The sequence below is a fragment of the Cyprinodon variegatus genome, unplaced genomic scaffold, assembly GCF_000732505.1.
Source record: "Cyprinodon variegatus isolate N-32 unplaced genomic scaffold, C_variegatus-1.0 Scaffold1, whole genome shotgun sequence".
Classification (NCBI taxonomy): domain Eukaryota; kingdom Metazoa; phylum Chordata; class Actinopteri; order Cyprinodontiformes; family Cyprinodontidae; genus Cyprinodon; species Cyprinodon variegatus.
This window is the reverse complement of record NW_015150454.1, coordinates 196885-216985: the sequence shown is the minus strand read 5'-3', so window position 1 is coordinate 216985 and position 20101 is coordinate 196885. Positions and strand designations below refer to the sequence as shown.

The following is a 20101-nucleotide window of genomic DNA, read 5'->3' as shown; positions in this document are numbered from 1 at the left end:
TCAAGGTGTGAATTTGCTTGACCTATCCAAAAATAAAATAAAAGTTATATAGTAGCATTGCATGTTTAAGATGCTCCTGATTTACACTATCTTGCTCAGTTGCAAAGGCAAAAGCAAATAAAATCAGACAAGTGTCAGTCTCACAGCCTATTCCACTGCAAGCAGTTTTATACTTAGTCGCTTGTGATGCCTTTAAAGCAGACTTTGTGAGTCTCAGCCCCTGTAGAGAGTTATGGTTCATTATTAATTTGGTTTTCTGATGTAAAGTGCAGCGCTCGTCGTGTCAGTGTCAACTACACACTGGGTTCTGAGGGCCCAATAAAACCAAAGTCCACGAGCCTCAACAAAACTGTCAGCAAGCCTCTATCTGCCACAACTTGCTACTTTGACAGCAAGTGCAGCATCTATTTGAATTCTGCATAAGTTAAGTTGCCAGGCAACAATGCACTGCACTGTGTTTGGGAGCTCACGTTTCTGTAACCAAGTGCATTCTTCGTTTTCACACCATCTTATGAATATGCAACTGTGACTCAAAAAAATGTTTTGACAGTTTAATAGCAGAAGTTGCTCTACTTGTAATGTTAGAGATATGAAGAATTTCACCCAAACCATAGTGGATGTAATTTGCTTCCCTCATTGTGTTCTTGCACACTTTTGGATGTGAGTCACACATAGGTGTCTAGTGATTTTATCTCAAAGTGCCAGACAGCAGAGGGATCCATCTTCCTTTACTCTGGTACATTAAGCATATAAGGGATCCTTCTGAGAACCCCAGCCTGTTGCACAGAAAAAGTCCTTTAACCCGGAACAGCTGTGAGGGCCTCCAGCAGAACCAATACTGCTGTCTTCTGTCCATTTCGCTGGAAAATTTGGTCACATACACATGGACATCCTTTGTAAGATGATTATTTTGATCTCCAGGTGCTTATTTGAGTAAAGAATTTAGATTTAGATTGAAAATATTTTTTTAAATACACAAAAAAAATGTTTCAAAGTCATGTTTTTTCAAATGCAGCAAGTGAATTTGAGGAGAAGGTGGTAGGGAAGAGATAAGGTGCTAGTAGCAATAGAGGATTATCACAGTCTGAAGCAGACTTCTGCAATTAATGACGCTTCTGCTAAAGTTGTGTAAAAGGCTTAAATAGATGAATCTTTCATTGCAACAGCATTTCACTATGAAATATCTGTTGCATTTAAGAATTTCTTTGCTACTCCTACATTCATTCACTCTGCGTTTAATGGAATAATTTTTGTTGAAATTTCCTAGAATGTCAAGAAGCTCATGGTGACATATTTATCTGGTTTAAAGTGGACAAAGGCATCTGAACTTATGAAGTTATTTAAAAAAAAACATTGTGTCTGGTTCTGGTTAAAATCCCAATAGAGTATTTTGATGTTAGGGTAAAAAGGATTTCTTAACTTGGCATTTATCTTAGAAATTAAGACCATTTATTTTAAATTAAAGCATAATTAATATTTAGTGCAAGGAAACAGGAAATCACTTCATAGTAATAAAAGCTTCCATGATCCAACAGTGAGATAATCCTTCACTTCACCTATTTGATGTTAACAGTATAACCAGGGTATAACCAATGGTTATTGTGAACAAAGTATACAAATAAATGTTCAAAATAATTTTCCTGGGGTGGATACTGGTATAGTTGGTAGCAATGTTCCCTTACACTCAAGTACTTTAAGGTATTTTACTTTTTTGATAGAATTGTAATAAAAAAAAAAGTTGTATTAAACACTATGAATAACAATTTTTTTTCCATCAGCTTAGTGTTTCACCTTAAATCAATTAAACATAAAAAAAGAAATTCTCAAATATCCTTTTATACACTGACGTAATTCTTTACTGAGCAGAACATGCAGGACTCCACAGTTAAAGAAACAACGCTGTCCATTGTTATTCAGTGGTTTATGTCTGAGGCAGTGAGGGAGATGACTGTCAGGAGACATTCAGCTTATCCTTAAAGCAGCACATTTGCTTTCTTCTCCATCAATCTGGAGCACATCAAAAGTGGCATTTAAGCCTCACTTAAACCTCTGTAACAACACTGTATTTGTCTTTCCTGACAGGAGGTCAATAAAATAATTGGAATTCAATGTAATTTGTGTTGAGAACTTGTCAAATCCTGGGTGTAGACTTGAATTCCCAGAACACCTCCACCTCAGTGAATTGGTCTGCTGTTGCTCTGAATATAGTAGGCTGTCAAAGAAGTTGCCAATGCACCGTGAACATTCTAGCTTTTGACTTTTTATTAAAGCCCCTTTCTTTACATTTGATATTTTCTACCTTTCCCTGCTGACTCCCAGAATACACCTCTGAATGAGAAAATAAAATACAGTGTTTATGTTTAAAGCTGACTTTTTGTTGTTGTTTTATTGATCTTCTGATTCTCTGTAGCCTCGTTCACTCTTCAGATAAAATGTGAGCATTCAGGGTAAATGGGTAATTGGGAAATTGAGAGAATGAAACATACCATATGGAAACAAATACTTTTTTTTTTTAATAGAGGAACTACATGTGGAAGAGGGAAAATAACTGTATTCCAATTTTATAGTAATATTTGCAGTGTAATTAATTTACAAAACCAAGCAGACATAATGGTGAAAATAATGGGGTTAGAAAACAGTTTATAAATTAAGTAAACAGAATAAAAAAAATTTTGTTTTACATTTTCTTTATAACAAATTCCAAAAGTGTGTTACTCTAACATTCATATTCTATTAATCATTGTTATTTTTCTATTTACTTGCTCTTTGAAATAAATTGGTGCTTAGAAACCTGAAATTAGCAACCTATAATTTTTTCTTTTGAAAAAAAGTCACACAAAGGCTAATTTAGTTTAGCCACTTTTCAAAATGGAAAAAGAAAAGAGAACATCAAATTCGAGTCAGCTGGGAAACCCCCATTGGTCAGACTCAAAAACGCACTCAGAACTATTTTTTTTAACATTTTCATTTGATGAACATGGAAGATACTAAAATACAATAAACAAATGTATCATGTATTTATTATTACATGGAAAGCTCTGCGTGGAAATATATGGAAAGAAATTTGTCGCTCTTGGATAACACAAAGATCAGGGGTAAAAGTTTTTTGAAACCCTTGCCGTCCCAGATAAAAAGCTAAAAAATTAACTGGCTCATATTGGTTTCTGCATGCATTTTAAAAGATTTATTTATTCATCTTATTTTATTTAGATATATACCATTATAACCTATATATTACAGCTAAACAACACTTTTGCATATCAAAAATATTCAGGGTTGGCTAATATCTAATGATTATTTTGAAAATGAAAATGCACAGACATTTTTCATCTTTAGAATTTTTTTTTATATTATAGCAATTTTTTATATTTTTTTTTATATTTAATGATAAATAACCAGTCAAAATTTATTGACACTGTTTAGTAGAAGGAAATACTTTTTTCCATCTACTAACACCAATAAAAATGACCAGGTATAGTAATTTTTGTAGCTATACACTGGCTTGCTGGCTAAAATAACATTTATCTTTACATGCTTCTCTATTTAGTGAAGAAACCTAGTTTACAATTTCTCAGCTGCATAAAAAGGCATCTATAGTGTATATCTGCCAACTGTAACCCTAATGCATTGTGCTTCTGCAGAATATGTATTTGTTTTAGAAAACACAGTTTTATTGGATCAAGTTAGATAATTGCTTTGAAAGAAATTGTGGGGGATTTACTGTCGATAAAATACTTGATAGTAATTGGATTTGATTATGCGAGTCATTATCATCATCATTAGCCACCTGGATGTGTCTTTGGGGATGACATTGCCAATCAAAAAACAATCTCATCTCTATGGAAATGTGAACCTTTGTTTCAGTTGTAATCAATGTTTTAAAAAGGACAGATGCCTGTTACAGCTCAACGGATGCAACCAAAATATAGAGAACTTTATTTTGATTAGCATGCTAGACTGGATTGATGAAAAGCAAAGCCGGAATACTTTTCCTTTTTTTTAAAATCTTGCAATATCTGATGATTTTGGATTTAAATACTGGGGTGGAAGCTTCAGACTTCATCCCATAATACTGTTTCGCTGATGTCAGGTAGCAACAGCCCAGCGGGCTGCTGGGACAGCAAATCCCATAATGCTTTGCGAGAACAGAACACTGCAAAAAGCATTCCAGAATCTATCTGCCTCTTCAGAGGCCTTTCTTTTCTTCTCATAAACTTCTAATGGACTTCTTTTTCATTTTTTTCTTTTACTACATTTCCTATTGACAAGCTTGGAAACAGAACTCTGTTAACAGCCGGCTTCTTTCTGAATAAACTTTTGTGGATGACCCTCCTTGAAGAGAGTGTCAGCAAAAGTCAGATGGACAGCTGTCTTCTCCATAATGGCAGGCAACAGCTTTTTTTTTGACATACAGTATTTACCCAAGACACCAATAAAGGTGGAGGGCACTGATGCTCCAATAACCTTTAATTGGATTCAGAATCTGATTGTGAAAAATATAGAAGCAGTTATTCAAGTAAAGAATACTTATTCACTATAGAAATGTCACAAACCATAAAAGTTAGCAGTTATATTAAAAATGTAATTACTAAATAAATAAAGCTACAACAGAAGCTCTGTGACAGATAATGAACCACCAGTTATTACCGTACTAGATATTATGGGTTATCATGCCATAAATGACATCAATGCTGCTTCTTTCATTTGCAAGGAAAGTCATGTACAGAGTTGAGATAATGGAACTGCATGTTTCACAGTCAGGCAACTTGACAGCATGTATTTAAAATAGCTTTTTTAAAGCCTTTTGGATTTGTTTAATGCAAAACAAGGGTAGGGACTGTAACAGTAAAAACTGCAAATAGATCAAGAAGGAGAGAAGGACAGAAACCAAACCAAGAGATGAATAAAAAACACATGTGCAGCGGTTAAAGAGATGACTGTGTTCTTTGGAGATAAATATTCCAAACCCACCCTGGGGGATCATGAATTAAAAAAAAACAATTAAGACAAAAATTAATGTGGAGTAGTAAATGACCACAGCTGAATTTGAAGCCGTTTCCAGCTGTGTTACATTTCAGTATTCTATCACTGTCACAGATGAAACCTCAAAGCCCCTCTACAATTATTTCCCTTGCTGATTTAAATCATTCTTTTCTCTCTTTCTGTTGCACTTGATAAGAACCAATTCATCAGGCCAGTGTGACACTTGCTCATTGGTGACCTCGCATGACAAGTCACCTCTGCCACAGTCATCTTCTTTATCATGCGGAAGAGATTGAAGGCACTGACAACAGATCCGGTGGCCTGATGGTGATACTTTCCGTGGTTTTTTGGGGGGTTTTTTTTTACAGATGAGTTTTGCATGGGATCTGCATGAACTATTTGCATATTTGGCTTATCTATGCAGTTGGCTGATATGATGCCTTTTTTCCAGCAGAATAGGGAACTACATGGTGCACTCTCTGAAAATACCTATTTTACTGTACTGCTAAATTGCAGAGAAAATGCATATAGATTTCACCATTTCACAAGTGTGGTTCTGAATATTCTGAGTGGGATTTTATCTTTTCACATCAATGTGTACTGGCAATGCCTTGATAAATACTTAAAAGCCTTATACTTTTTTGAAATGGTTGTCCTACTTCCATCTGCTATGAAATTCCAGAACACCAATGTATTTGGTTCATCAGGCGTCCACTTTAGGGTTCTTTGCAGAAAAAATGTCAACACAGTGTGATGATGCTTTACTATGTGAAGGGTATGTTGAGGGTAATGTGCAGCATTGTTTTTTCTTGATAAATAACATTAGGCATGTAGGCCAAAAGGTTTAATTTTGATCCTGTCTGACTTTCACTTATTTCGCCTGCTTGGTGGCCTTCATGGCTACCCTTTCATGGATCTGCCTCCATAACATGTCGGCCACACGTGATTTAATTAATGGGGCTCAGATTATTAGATTAAAAGTCTTTAAATATGTAATCTAATCCACAGTTATAGTAAAAGGAGAAAAACTTCAATTATATTTTATTTAATCTTTGTATGTGTGAAATGTAAAACCATTCAATTACATTCAAGTTTGTTTTTAAGAAGAAAATTGCAAGAAAGTTTTCTTAAGGTGCTCTTCAGAAGGGAACAACCTTTAAACCAGCAGCTCTTTGCAAAATGCTTTGCTCCTTCATGGCTACAAATCTATTTTTAACAAGGTTTGTCTGAATGGGGCATCCAAGAAACGGCTCAACAATCCATTAACAAAGAGGTGACCGACAACAGAAGCAACAATCAATTGTGGTGACTGATTCTTCAAAACACAATATCAACCTTTAAATGCCACTGTCTCCACACCAACAAACTTCTCATTGGCTTTTGGTTCCTCCGACCGTCCCTCTGCTTGAACTCATTAAAAGCTTATTTCTAAGTGACGAAAAGTCATACAGTCGGTATTTCCATCCTTTTACTTGTATATTTACATGATATTGTATTAACACATTTTTTACTGTGTGTCACACAGAGAGCTAAATCCAACTCCACAATTAACTATTTGACATATTCAATAAAGGGAAAAACAGATTATAGAAAAATCACATCTGATCCCTGTGGACATCTTTTTAAGATTACTTTCAGGTATTTTGGGGTTTTAATGGCTCTGGTAAATTCAATATCTTTAAAAAATAAATTAGTAAGTCAATTAGCTTTATTTACATCATGCCGTTTTAAAATAATGAAAAACATTGTTATATTATGAAATGCAAAGAAATTTTACCTTGAGAAAAATAGATAAACTAGTAAAAGTCTCTGTGTGATGACCTGAGAATATTTTGAATAGCTGGATTAATCTGAAGTGGATGTATTCTGTTCTGGTATGAAGTGACATCTGACCTATTGCACTTAATCAGTCAAAACACAAAAACTTTCTCTGCTTGTATTTCAAGGGTGGTTAAGGACTGTTGTTGACTAGAATTCTGATCTAAAAAACTGGGATTCTGGCAGCTTTTGGATCATTTCTAAACGGTATCATTACTCTAGTGAAGTCTCACTCTTTTTTGTCAGAAAGAGTCTAATTAGAACAGCTTATTGGTGAGCTGTGTGTTGTGTGAACAGTGGGAACATTTAAAAGAAACAGCTTTTCAAACACAAGTCTATGTTTTCCCCATTAGACAAGCAACTAATTTTAAGCCTGCTGCTGTAGCCACTGCCCCAAAGGATTCCAGCATTAGCAGCTTCTGTGACTTTATATCCATCTTTCAAACACCAGTGGTCACTAAATTCTTAGAAAAACTGGTGTTGTATCATATTAAGTATCTTCTTGCAGACTCTAAAGAATAAGACCAACAGCTCCTCCAGGTGTCTGAGAATCACATCTGATTATTGAGGATGCAAAGAAAGAAAAGCTGGAAGAAGATGCTGCTGATGACCTTCCAATGCACAACACATACCACTTATATGTGGAACACTGCCTGTACAGTGGCCGAAAAGAAGAGACCACAGAGCGTGATAAGATAAGCTGAAAAGAATATAGGCTGTCTTTACCCTGTCTGGATGAAACTGTGAGATCTAAGAGAATCATCACAGACCACTATCTGTTCAGCCCTCTGCTCTCTAGAAAGAGGTGTATGAACAGTAGGAACCAAAAGACAATCGAGAAACTGGGGGACTGCTTCTATCTATGTGCAATAAGTACACTAATCTTAACTGTAACATGGGTGCAAAATCATTTTTACAGATTTTTTTTATGTTTTGTTAAAGGTATAGTGGAGGATGTTCTTTTTCCGGGTGGATCATTCAAATAAGTGGTCCTCCTAATTGTCAATCATTTTGGAGATATGATTACATAAGGCAGTCCTATATCCTTCACTCCATTTGCACTTACTGGTGGTGAGTCTGTCATAGTGGAAAAACTGCAAATCTTTCTTTGGAAAGTAAGCTTGTATGAGCGATGCAAACAGCAAATTATAAGCAGAGTTTGCACGAGGAGAAATGGGCTTGTGCATATACCTTTAAGTTTCCAATAACAATAACATTTGGATTTGGAGCTAAAGCATAACTTCAACAAATCATCATCTCACAACGTCTCAAGCAAACTGAATAACATTAAAAGATTCATGTTTGTTGTCACTTATTTCAGAAAAGTGAAATTTAGATTGATTTGAGTCATCAGAGAAAGTAAAATATTTCACGCTTATGTTTGTTGTTCTTTGCATGATTATGGCTTACATATACTGAAAACCAATATTTGGTTTCTCAGAAAACAACATTTATAGCTAGACTCTGATCTTGCTCCTGCTGATGCCGCAACAGACTGAATAATTGTTAGGCTAATGTTAGCATCTTAACATTCTATTTTGATAGAAATTGTTGGTAAAAAGTCTTGCAACATATGTGCAGTTGCAAGAATATTAAGTTTTGTTTCTGCTGCTATATTGTGTTTACATGAGCGCAACAGGCTGAAGTTTGCTATGTCTCTTTTAATATGAATTGTTTAGTAAAGGGTCTAAAAGCTTAAAACTCTAGAAGGAAAACAAAATAAGATGCAGGAACTATTACACAGTTTTGCAAGCCGTGCAAAATAAACTGGAATTTATTAAAACTTGTCTGCGCAAAATGCTGGAAGTGTGTCTAACATAATCATAGAGTAGAACAAGAACAAGTATAGGGAGTTAAGCTTATTCAGTGACTGACTACACATATCTTTATGAAATGTATCTGTTCTGTCATGCTGGAGCCGATTTTAAGTATAACCATGCAGTGGGAAAGTTTGAGAAGAATAATTATTGACCTATTTATTATAGATACCATCAGACATTTTTGTATTAAAAGCAACTACAAAAAAAACTCAGTTTTTGGTGGGTGAGCAAAACTCCTGCCTGTTCTTCTTGTTAAATGTGAAAGTAGAAAAGCTCACCCCTTTGTTTAAATGGATGCATTTCTATTAACCCTAACCCATTTTAATTTACTCAATAAGGACAGAGCACATCTATAAACAAAGCAGTATGTGCTGATTAATCACTACAAAAGCTGTATTTTATAAATACCCTTACCCAGGTAATGAAAACATAACCATGTAGATATTTATATGACAATTCACACAAAAGCAAACAATACAAAGTCTAAGAAATAAACTGCTGTCTATTTCTTATATGCTTCCAATATTCTTTTTTTTTTATTATTTGCAACAAAATTATATTGTTTTATTATTTATAACCACTTAATCTATATAGCCTGGTGGTCCACAGTGCCATATAATCACTTAATATTAGGAAACTTGCCTTATGTGAATCCTGTTTGACTGCAATTTTTAAATTCCTCATCTGTTTTAAAAAACAATGGGAAGGTCTCAGAAGCTTTGGCTGATCCGGCTCTGAAAGAGGATCGTTTTTTGGCGCTTTTAATGGAAAACATATTTGGAGTATCAAAAATTCACCAGCTTGTGGCATTTTGATCATTCCCTCTGGGTGAAGTCGGGTATCGTTCCATCACAGCCCAGTCCATCACGATAACACACAAACTCTGACATTAAAAAAAAGGATGGCTTTAACTGAAACAAAAGATTAAATGCAAACATTAAAAAAACGACTTTATTTCCTTCAAGAAATGAAGCACAAGGTGAAGCTGGGACTCTTTGACCATATATGCCTAAATATTTCTCCAAAGATCCGCCAAGAGTCCCACAGAACCAGTCTTTAAAAGGGAAATTGGTATAAAACCTTCCAGACCTCCATCTGGTCACCTTAGCGTTCAAACACTAAGTGAGAAACGGTTGTTGCTTGATAATTTATTTCTTATAGAGCACTACTTCTACAACCTTTTTCTGACAGTGTTAAGCATAAACCTGTAAAAGTACTTTACTAAACGAGTTACATTAAGTGGAACTTCAGTGCAGGGTGCTCTATCCTATTTTATGGCTTCATACCCGTCAATATCCACCGTGTTAATATAATGATTTATTCCAGCTTTAAGTCACTCAATGAGACACTTTGAGGTCATATCTACCATCAGGGAAAAAGAATTGTTAAGGGATTAAAACACAGCACCATTAGTCAAAAATCATGAGGCAAACCTGCCCTCAGTGTTGAAATACACATTATCATGTTCTTGCCTTGTATAATAGGCTAATGAAACATATTCTTCAAAATAAAGTTAATGAGTCAGTAGGTGCGCAGAAAAAAATAAAAAATAAAATCAGAAAAAAAATCTGTGAACTGCATGATGACACAAAGCGCTTGCGTCATGTATTTCAGGGTAAATGCTAGTTATAGTCTAAGCTCTATTCTTGTGCTACTTCCTACATCTTTGGTTTTCTGTTTAAACTAATTATTATTTCAAAAGTGTGTTTTTTGCTACTGCGGGAGTTTAATTTTACCTTCCATGACATACACCAGAGACCCAACGTCGCCCTCCTTAATGATGCAGCTATCCTTCCCATACTCCACAGGGTACATGCAATCCACAATCTCCTGGATCTGCGACAGCTCCAAGTTCTTCATGAAGTCGTTGTCCAAGATTGCTTCTTTGATCAAATCCTTGGACCTGAAAGCAAAGCAAAAAAGAGGGTCTGAATTAAGTCTTGAACATTTCTATATATTCCCACTAAGTTAATATTTTTTGGTTGTACGTTTCACTGATTTTAAAGCTGAGGTGCGTCTCTAACAGATTTATACAACTTGAAAAAACATGATATTGATGATAAATCCTGCTTTAAATGTTATCCGCCAGGAGTCTTCTTCATTTCTTGATTTTTTTTTATGTACTTTGTGTTTCCAAATGTTTTTTTGCAAACCTCTGTGGTCTTCCTCAAACATCTGCATTTATGGAGGAGTTTAGTTAAACAAAAGTGATGATCAGAGGGTTGTTTTTTTATGTATGCATACCTGAAAAAGTAAGAGCTATATAAATACATATTCCACTGGGTTTTAGATTTTTGATGGGGAATTATTTTTAAAACCTTTTATCCTTTTCTTTCAAATGATGCTCTCTTTGTGTTGGTTCCTCACAAAAAAAAAATCTCGAAGGAGAAATTGAATTTTTTATAGTAACATAACAAAATAGGAAGGAAAAAAAACTCTTTATCATATGTCCATTAATAAAAGATCTAATTAGCACAATTTCATGCAAAAAAATAAAAATTGCTTCAATATTCCTAAGGACATTGACCTGCTCAACGTGTAGATCCCTTTCATTTTGTAATGACTATCTAAATTCAAACAGCATGACTTTTTTTCAAAAGCAAATCCTCATTAATAAGAAGGCAAGATAAAAACTTTTTTTGTGCTGTTCAATTTTCAAGATATAAAAAGGTTTAATCTAAGCCTTGTGGAAGTAGATTTATGGATATTCAGGATGCATGTCTGAAAGCCAAATTAGCACTCAGACTGCAGAGGCATTAAGGCTATTCCATCGGTTTTATCCAATCAATACACAAGACTGGAAGAAAATGAACTTTAAAACCAACATCACAGCAGTGTGAGCGGTCAGACGGAAAGCCCAAAAGAAGAAGTAGGGTAAATGAATGGCAGCAACATAAAGAAATGGAAAATTATCATTGAAATCAGCGAGTACACATCAAACGCCACCGATTTTCCTGAGGGGGAGATATATCTTCATAAAGATTTTCCCTTCTGACAGAAGGTGAATGCAGGCCAGGTGCAATGAATTATAAAACCTCAAAGGAAGTGCTAGTCTGATCCTCTACAATTGAAAGAGCTGAAGAGAGATTGGAGCGATGAGGGGGTGACCGGGGATCCCTCATTCATTCAAGTATGTCTTCACCAGCTTCTGAGCTGCTCAGCTGGGCGACACACTGGTGCTTCTGACAGCATGTGGGCTAAATGAATGACGCTAATAACCAGCGTCAGTGATACTCCAAAAGAAGAGACTACTACCACAAAGACAAGAAGCCTTTCCACCCTAATAACCTGAATAAATACCTCTTTTGTGGTGTGTTTGATTTAATAAAAATGTAGACAACAGCTTTTTCTTTTTTCTTTTTCAGCTTGATGGCATTTTTCGGTTTACTGTAGAGGCTGGTCACCTCGATCAGTTTGAAATAAAAGGGTAAACAACCTGAACGTTTAGAAAGCAGCACTCACTGGAATACCAGCGAGCAGCAGAAACCACACAGCTACAAAAACAGAACGTCAAGCTACCATATCAGCAGTGCCCAGATTTATTTTCAGTGCTGTACTGAGCTCAGTCTGTGTTTTTAAAACAAACTCCTCTGCACATTCATGTGTTTATTATCCTGTGCTTTATAGGCGCAGCCTTACTTCTTGTCATGTATGAACTTTTAAGGACAAAAGAACCTGCTTTTTGCAGAGAATATAACCTTTGAAATCGCCAGACTTTTTCCTATTTGACCAAGGGGCTAAATTCCAAAAATGACGTTAACTAACAGTCTTCCTCCTTAGTAAGTTAGGATCTTAAAAACATGTTTATATATATCTGTTTTACTGCCATCACTTCATCTCCCACTAAAAAGTTGTGAAAAATCGAAACTCTCTTAAAATGTATGACCAAACAAAATGCCAGTTTTATCTTAGATTTTTTTTCACTTTGCTGCAGTATATTTATTCTGCCAAAACCCAGATTGCTGGTTGAGGCTCATTCGTTGTAGCAAGAGATAGTTGTCAGCCAGAGAGAATAAAATCTTTATGTATTGATTCTTTCAACACAACAGGGTTCCTCAAGACGTTTTTCCCTTTATCTTTTATATTCTAAAAGTTCTTCAGGTTTATGAAAAAAATCATATTGTTTCAATCCAGTGTTATGAGATTTCGTTACTTGCCTTTTGATAAGGAAAATGCACAAATCTGGCAATGATTTAATTCAACTGTATATCAAATTTTAAGGACTTTATGTAGAGTACCGGTAATGTTCTTTTCCCGTTTAACAGTATGTGATTCATATCCTTCTATATACCAGGTGTGTTTTTTGAAAAAAAAAAAAAAAAAAAAAAAAACAGGAAATATTTTATGGTAGATGTCTAATAATACCAGATTCACCTTTAAAACAAAGGCAAAAAGGTTAAAGTACCAAAAAGGAAAAAATACCATAACTCTCATGCATTTTAAATAATGTGCATAGAATATATCACTGTTCATAGAAAAACACTTTACAGATCTCTTAGCGTACTGTTTATGTCTACATTCAAATAGTTTATACGAATAGCTTATTTATAGTTTTTAAAGCCATTCATGACTATAACTGTAGCTGACTAAAATCACAAAGAGGGGTAAAATAAATGGTTAAATCAATCATAAAAATATTCATTGACTAATTAGGTGCACCAAATTACTGTTAAATTAATTATGTAGACTCTAAAAAAGGCTATTGGTGAAAGATCAACCTTCTCATGCAGCAATGAAGCCAATACTTTAAAAATTATTCGATTTATTTTGCAGTTGGGAGAAAAAACCTTCTGTCTGTAGCCAGAGCTCCTCCAGCTGCCTGTCTAAGCACTGAATTCATTTTTTTCTTACCAGTTTTATACATTTACAATGCATTTAAAATGTGCATTAATTTGTTTCTAAGTTTAAAAACAGTGTGTTAATTCAAAATTAGTATCTCTGTTATGATTTTCTTTTGAAAAATCACTAGATTAATAGATTTCTAGAATAACCAACCTTTAGCACTAGTTCCTAAGCAGATTTGATACAATTTCCAGACTAGTACATGATAAGTCAATTACTTTTTAATTTCCTCAGACGGAGGCATCATGTGTTGTTTTCAGAATCCTTTGTTCTATTTCATGCTGTCAGATCACCTTAAATCACAGCATTTTCTGATTTTACATATCCAGAAGTAACCAAACAGTTTAATTGGATTGAAAAATGTAATGAACCACATTAGATTAATTATTTAACAGGGGTTGCAGTCATTTTCAAACAGAACCAGTATTTTTTTAACTGCATTTTGTGTTTATTTGTATTAACTTTTTGCATTTAAACATAACAAAATGAATTCAAATAGTTAGTAAATCACATCTTTTTTTTATTTTCCTTCTTTTATATTTGAAAGGGACTAGATAGAAGGATACTTTTCTGCTATGGCAAAGTCAGCAAATGAGTAGTATAAGTTTTGCAAAATGCCATTTTCCACAACCCTCAAAAACACCAATAATTCATCTTTATATTCATAAAAAAATACATTTTGTGTATTCTAAATTGATTTATGTTTCTACTTTACATTCATCTGCTAAACTATGCCATAACTGTATTGCTGAGTTTAAAAGATTAATTTCCCCTGCTAAATTGTTTCCCTCTTCTCTCTCTAAAAACTATTTTTTATTGAAATCATCAACAATAGGTTTGAAAAGCTGAACTGTGACAAAAATAAAATAAAAAATCTCACTTTTACTACTATAGCTGGCTGATCACAGAACACTCATTAGATATGTGAAGTCTGCCTTTGAAAATCTGATCATGCAGCTGCAAGATTTAATATGAAAGGACTGAAGTGTTGCAGCTGTTTTATATTCTCACTCCTTAATCTTTGTTAAAACCTTTATCCTTTATTTGTCAGAGAGGTAAGATTGCTACAATTTTAATCTTGAAACTTCCTATTAAATTTTCAGGAGTAAACTTTAATAAAAAAGTGTTTCTGGACTCTGATAACCCTGAGATAGTGATGATAAAAATAGTTTTAATTTCATGCTGTTGTAGAGTCTTGATTATGTGAACTAAATTACCCAGAACCAGTTGGAAAAAAAAAAAAAAAGCAACCTCAATTGATCTGAAATGAGTCTTTTTGACCCTGGTCCGTAACATTTCAAGCTGAGACCTCCAGCCTTGCAGTCCTGATTGCAGCCATTGTTGAGCCAACCTTTTCCAACCAGACCCAATAAAAAAACATCTGCCTCCCTCTTCTATGTGAGAGTGACATATTTGCTTTCATCTACCAGTAAAGTTTAGCCTGAGCAAGTTCAGTCTTCCTTAAAAGGAGAAAATATGCTCTTTTAAGAGAAAAAAAAAGGAAAACATGTGAGAGAGCCTGACAGAAATGAGACAAGGAAAGAGCAATATATGGATAACGTATGTGCAAATAACACTCAATGATCCTCATAAAGAAGATGAAGTAGGTAAAAAAAAGGGAAGAAAAACAAAAACATTTAGCCAAACGCAACAGGCATTATCACTGCGCTACAAAAACATAATGAAACAGTAATGAGTCTGCTTCTGAGGAATACGAGCATGCTTGTCATTTCCGTTTATAAATCAATGCAAGCGAAGACAGAAATGAGACAAAAGTATTTAGAGCAAAAAATACCTCTGTATTTAGCAAACTGTGAAGCTATAATTTTCTTAAACCAAATGTTCCAGACAAAACTAAAATATAATTCAAAGACACAATTTCACGTCACCAAAAAGGTAGGCTACTAAAGAGAAGCTATATGCAAAAATGGTTCAACTAATTATTTAGTGGGGTTTCACATAAGCAAGTAAAAAGCCAAACTTTAAGAACAAAGAAACAGAAATTAAGCATAAAAAACATTAAAAAAAAAGATCCTTTTGACTGACAAACCTATTATTTGTCTCCACAATTACAAGGAACAACCTTGTTTTCTGTCAGTCTTTCTCTGAATGGTATTTCAGGCAAAAAAATAAAATAAAAACTACTTGCAGTAAGTAAAAATTAAATGTGTATAAAATAAGACTTGCCATCACTGGTATAAACGCATCAATTAACATTTCGATTTTTTTTTTAGCTTCACAAAATATGTGTGTTAAAATGCAATAACTTCCTTTGTAGTCCAGGTTTCTGTGCTGCTATCCACAAGTAAAATTGCGCCCTGGAGGCTGAGCCATGTTGCTCATATGATAAACTGGACATTCTGCTAAAGTCGATAGTGGAAGAGAGAGAACCATTAACATGCAGCACAGTCCTCCAGGTTCTGGTCAATTACTTAAATTTAAAGTCACTACCTCACTAGATTTCCAGTAAGTAATTTCTGAATGGATAAACGTGCACTTATACAAAAAAAAAGACTCCGAGGGAAGAGTGATTATCATAATGAAATGGTCACTTGAGTGTGTTTCCTGTATTTTCCATTCCAGACCACTGTCAATGATTAAACGGATTTAAAAATAGAAAGAAGAGAAAAGTGTCTGTCTGTGTTTTCTCCAGCACAGAGCAGACAGGTGTGAGACAGACTAATAGCCTTTTTGTGCTCAAACAAATAACTGCTGTCAGATTTGAATCTGCTTTGATAAGATCCTCACAGGCTTGTTTGCATGCATTTCACCATCTCATCTCAACGTTTCATCCAAATTTGTGATTTCCCTAACCCCCCTCTTGCATTTCCACAGCTCAAAGTGGAAAAAAAAAAGTTATTTACTTGAGAAATGAAGAATGTTCTTCCTGTCCACCTTTCAATAAGGAAGTGCATAGCTCAACATAGGCTGAAACCACACGCACAGCTGGAATATTCTGACCTCTTCTTGCCAATAAAGTGGAGCAGGGGACCCTGTTTGCTTGAGAGTTTGAGAAGAGGAATGAGGTCTCTAGAGTAAACACGCACAGCTATGCTATTAAACTGCCTGTCACGCCGTCAGAATTTGTATAAAACAGGCGCTGGTACATTAAACAGAGCTGCAGCCATTATCTACATCCATCTATTATTCCAGGTTGGTGGAATGAGGCTGGAGGTTTTCTGCGCATTTCTGCATTTTAATATAAGGAGTTTTATTGATATTGAGAATTGCATTGTTTTTCTGAAATAAAGAAGCACCAAAAAAATCCTTTCTAGGGCAAAACTGTTGCCAAAATATTCTGACGTGTGTGTGTGCGCGATGAGTTTGTGCGTGCATCCGTTTCTGTGTGCGCTACAGGTGAAACACCTGCTACACCACGAGCAATATTACGCACAAGATTCCCACAGGTGGAAAAAAAATGGGGTAACGCATACAAATTATAGGGTAGTTATTCTTAGGAGCAGAAGATTCTGAACACCTACTGTGGGCTTTTGGGGTAAAAAGGCAGGGTGACATGGCTGAGGTCGTGGATGTCAAAGGCAGTGGGCTCGGCGGAGATCGCCTGTCTCTTGGTCCGCTGCTGCTCCTGCAGCTCGGTCTGCTTGTGGACCTGTTGGGTCGCCGGCTTAATGATGGAACGGTATTTGTCCAGCTCGTTTTGCAACCTCTGGATGAGCTCATCCTTCTGGTCGAGCTCCAGCTCCAGCTCGTCGATGAGCGCGTCCCTCTGGCGCAGCTCCTCAATCTTCTCCTGGAGCGCGTACTGGAGGTCACGCAGTGTTCCCATTTCTGTGCGACTTTTCCTACAAGTTTACGCGTTCGATCGAATCCTTTTCCTCTTTCCTCTGACAAGCTGCGCGCAAACTTTATCCGGCATGAACAGCTTTAGAGGATGCAGCTCCTTTCTCCGCTGAGTGGGGGAAACCCTCGCTTCCAGACGGATGCTTAGTTTAGGCTTCCCCTTTACTGTCATAAAACGTGTCAATCGTAATCGTGCAAAGTTTCCTCCTCTCTCTCTCTCTCTCTCTCTCTCTCTCCCTCCTCCTCAGTCCCTCTGCGATGTGGCAAAGGTGGACCGTCCTCCCCGAGTGCGTCAAGCTGCGACCCGGAGAGAGCGCATGGCGAGAAGGGCGCCTACAGGAATTTGTGGCACAGTGCAGTTTGGCACACCAAAGAGAGCGGCGCTTTGTCTCACATGAATAATGAAGTCAGTGAGAAAGCCATACTTCGGTATGGAGTTCCAAATAAATGAGTCGTAATGGAAGCTGGAGGTGATGTGGTGCTTAATGAACCTGCAGAAATGAGCATCTGCTTCTGTCTGTCTTCTGTTTGTCTGCTTATGTTTGTCAGAAATATATGCAACTGGTCCCAATGCTGCACATGACAAACCAAGAGATGAAAATTAAAACGCAAAACGGATGTGATTAATGGGAAGGGATGTTTCAGTTCCATCCTGCAAATATGTTGTGACAAGTAGAGCGCGTAAAAGGTGCCAGAACCAAGAGGATCTTCCACAGACCTCATCAAATCTAATGTGGTGTGCACTCTGAACTATCTGTCCGCACGGTCCCAATGAGTCATCTCCGTGAAAAGAATTTGGTTCTGTGTGAGCTGGACAAATTTAGAGGGAGTATTATCTGCCAAGGACAATCTGATATGGTGTGGGGGGTGGGGGTCCAGGCTAAAAACAGCAATTACAGCTGAGAGGTGGTAGCTGACAGGTATGAACTAAAGCTGAGGGGGAAGAGATTTCCCTGGTTGGGTGGGAAACGCCTGTGTGAATAAGGCATTTCTTTTTTCTTTTTCTTTTTTTCCTGACAGAAGGAATGTAAACAGTTCAGAACTCAGACACATGGCGGAGAAATAGGTCACAGCTGCCCTCTGGTGGCGGTGGAAGGTAGCGACCAAGGTAAAGGGGAGGACGCTCCTGGTCGCAGAAATAATATATTTAAAACATGTCGCTGTAGGAAATTAAAATATATACTAAATAAAATGAAACACTGAATATGAAGTAAAAAAAAATTTGATTCTGAATTTCAACCATGCTGATTGAATTTTTCACTACTGACTTTTATTTATTTATTTATTTATTTTTATTCTGTAGGGCAAACTAGAAATCAAGCAAATGGTATATCTTCTGCTTGTGGTCTGATTTATAATATTAAATGAAATAAAATAAATAATCAGGAGCAAAGAATTGACAGGAACATAACACCACCAGTTTTATAATATATGCTTATTGATCTAGCATCTTTATATGACTGAAAAAAATAATGCAACCATTTGTGGCATTTACTTAATCATATCTAGTTACTTTAAAAAAAAAACATTGCATTTTAGCAGGTAGGACATAAACAATTGTGTTAAAGTAACTAAATATGAATAAGTAAATGCCAAAAATGGTTGCATTATTTATAAATATTTATAGTTTGCTGGTAAAAAGAAGATAAGGCCAAATAAATTAAAGCTAACTTGGGAAAAAAAAGAATTAAATTGCCGTATCCAATAATAACTGAACCAGGAATGTTAGAATAGGCTCCTTTGGAAATATTGATTTCAAACAGCATTAGAGGGGGAAACATATCAGTCTGTATAAAACAGGGAAACAAAAAGACACACAAACTATGGCCTGGTGGCAGAAAATCAGTTAAATTAAGTTGTTTCATTTGAAGTACAATATAAATAAGAATGCAATGCCAGCCATCTGTGCATATGGAGAAATGAAAGCATAAGCTGCTTGTTTTCTACTGACTTAGCATTTGCAATAAGAACATTTCAGACAATGATAAATGGAAATGTATTTAAAAGAAAGAAATTCTATAAACCAAATGTTTGATTCTTAAAAAGGACATTACAATATAATAAAAAGTCATGCAAAGGTGTAGCTAGAAATTGCAATTTTTAAATGAACTTGTTTTGTGGAGCATATGTGGGGAACATCTGTTCAGCAGTGCACCAGACTGTCTTGTTAAATCAGTAAATACTCTGCATCTATTTTACTAAAATCTTTCTTTGTATTTTTCCACAAATAAAACAGTACGGTGTTAAAATTAACTGAAATGCTGCTTGCGTTTGAGCTACTTAAAAACATTTGTTGTATGTTTGTCAACAGAAGGCAGCACCTAAAAAGCTGCTAAGTGAACTTCCGATGCCAGGAAGCCCAGACCTGCCCTCAGGCCCTCTAAGGTCCCCTAAGCATCCCTGCATTCAACTCCTCAGGAGACGGCTCTCCTACTGTCCTTCAAAGCTCCTCTGCGCTTTGAATTTCACCTCTCCAGCCATCCAGCTCAGCCCTTTTCCTATACAGATCAATGGAAATAGGATCTGTATCTCCATGCAGCTGAAACTGGAGAAAGCACACAGAGGCGGTCCGGCGGCTCCACGGTGCCACGTCCTGACTCTTAATGGAGGAGGGTCACACACTGTCTATGTCCTGGCCGGTCCTCAGCCTTATTCCACACAGAGATGGTGATCATCTTTGCATGTTCATTACACACAATTAATCTGTTTGTTCACTGGAAAGACATTTGAGCATTTCCCATGACTCATCAGCTGACTGATTTAAAAGGGAAAACAGTCTAAAGAAGGAGAACCAACAGCGGATGGATGGATGGATGGATGGATGGATGGATGGATGG

General features: G+C 36.0%; 1 protein-coding gene across 2 annotated transcripts in view; it reads right to left on the bottom strand.

Moving 5' to 3' along the window:
• The window catches only part of LOC107098368 (cGMP-dependent protein kinase 1), a 111168-nt gene that overhangs the window by 89267 nt on the left and 1800 nt on the right, over positions 1 to 20101 (bottom strand). The window contains exons 1-2 of one of the 2 annotated variants that reach the window (XM_015396052.1): positions 16946 to 17500; positions 10358 to 10524 (exon numbers count right to left, since the gene is read on the bottom strand). In XM_015396052.1, the coding sequence (XP_015251538.1) occupies positions 10358 to 10524; positions 16946 to 17250 (472 nt within the window). In that variant the 5' untranslated portion in view covers positions 17251 to 17500. Of the gene's footprint in view, positions 1 to 10357; positions 10525 to 16945; positions 17501 to 20101 lie in introns of those variants that run through there. The other variant, XM_015396135.1, reaches the window with a different exon arrangement.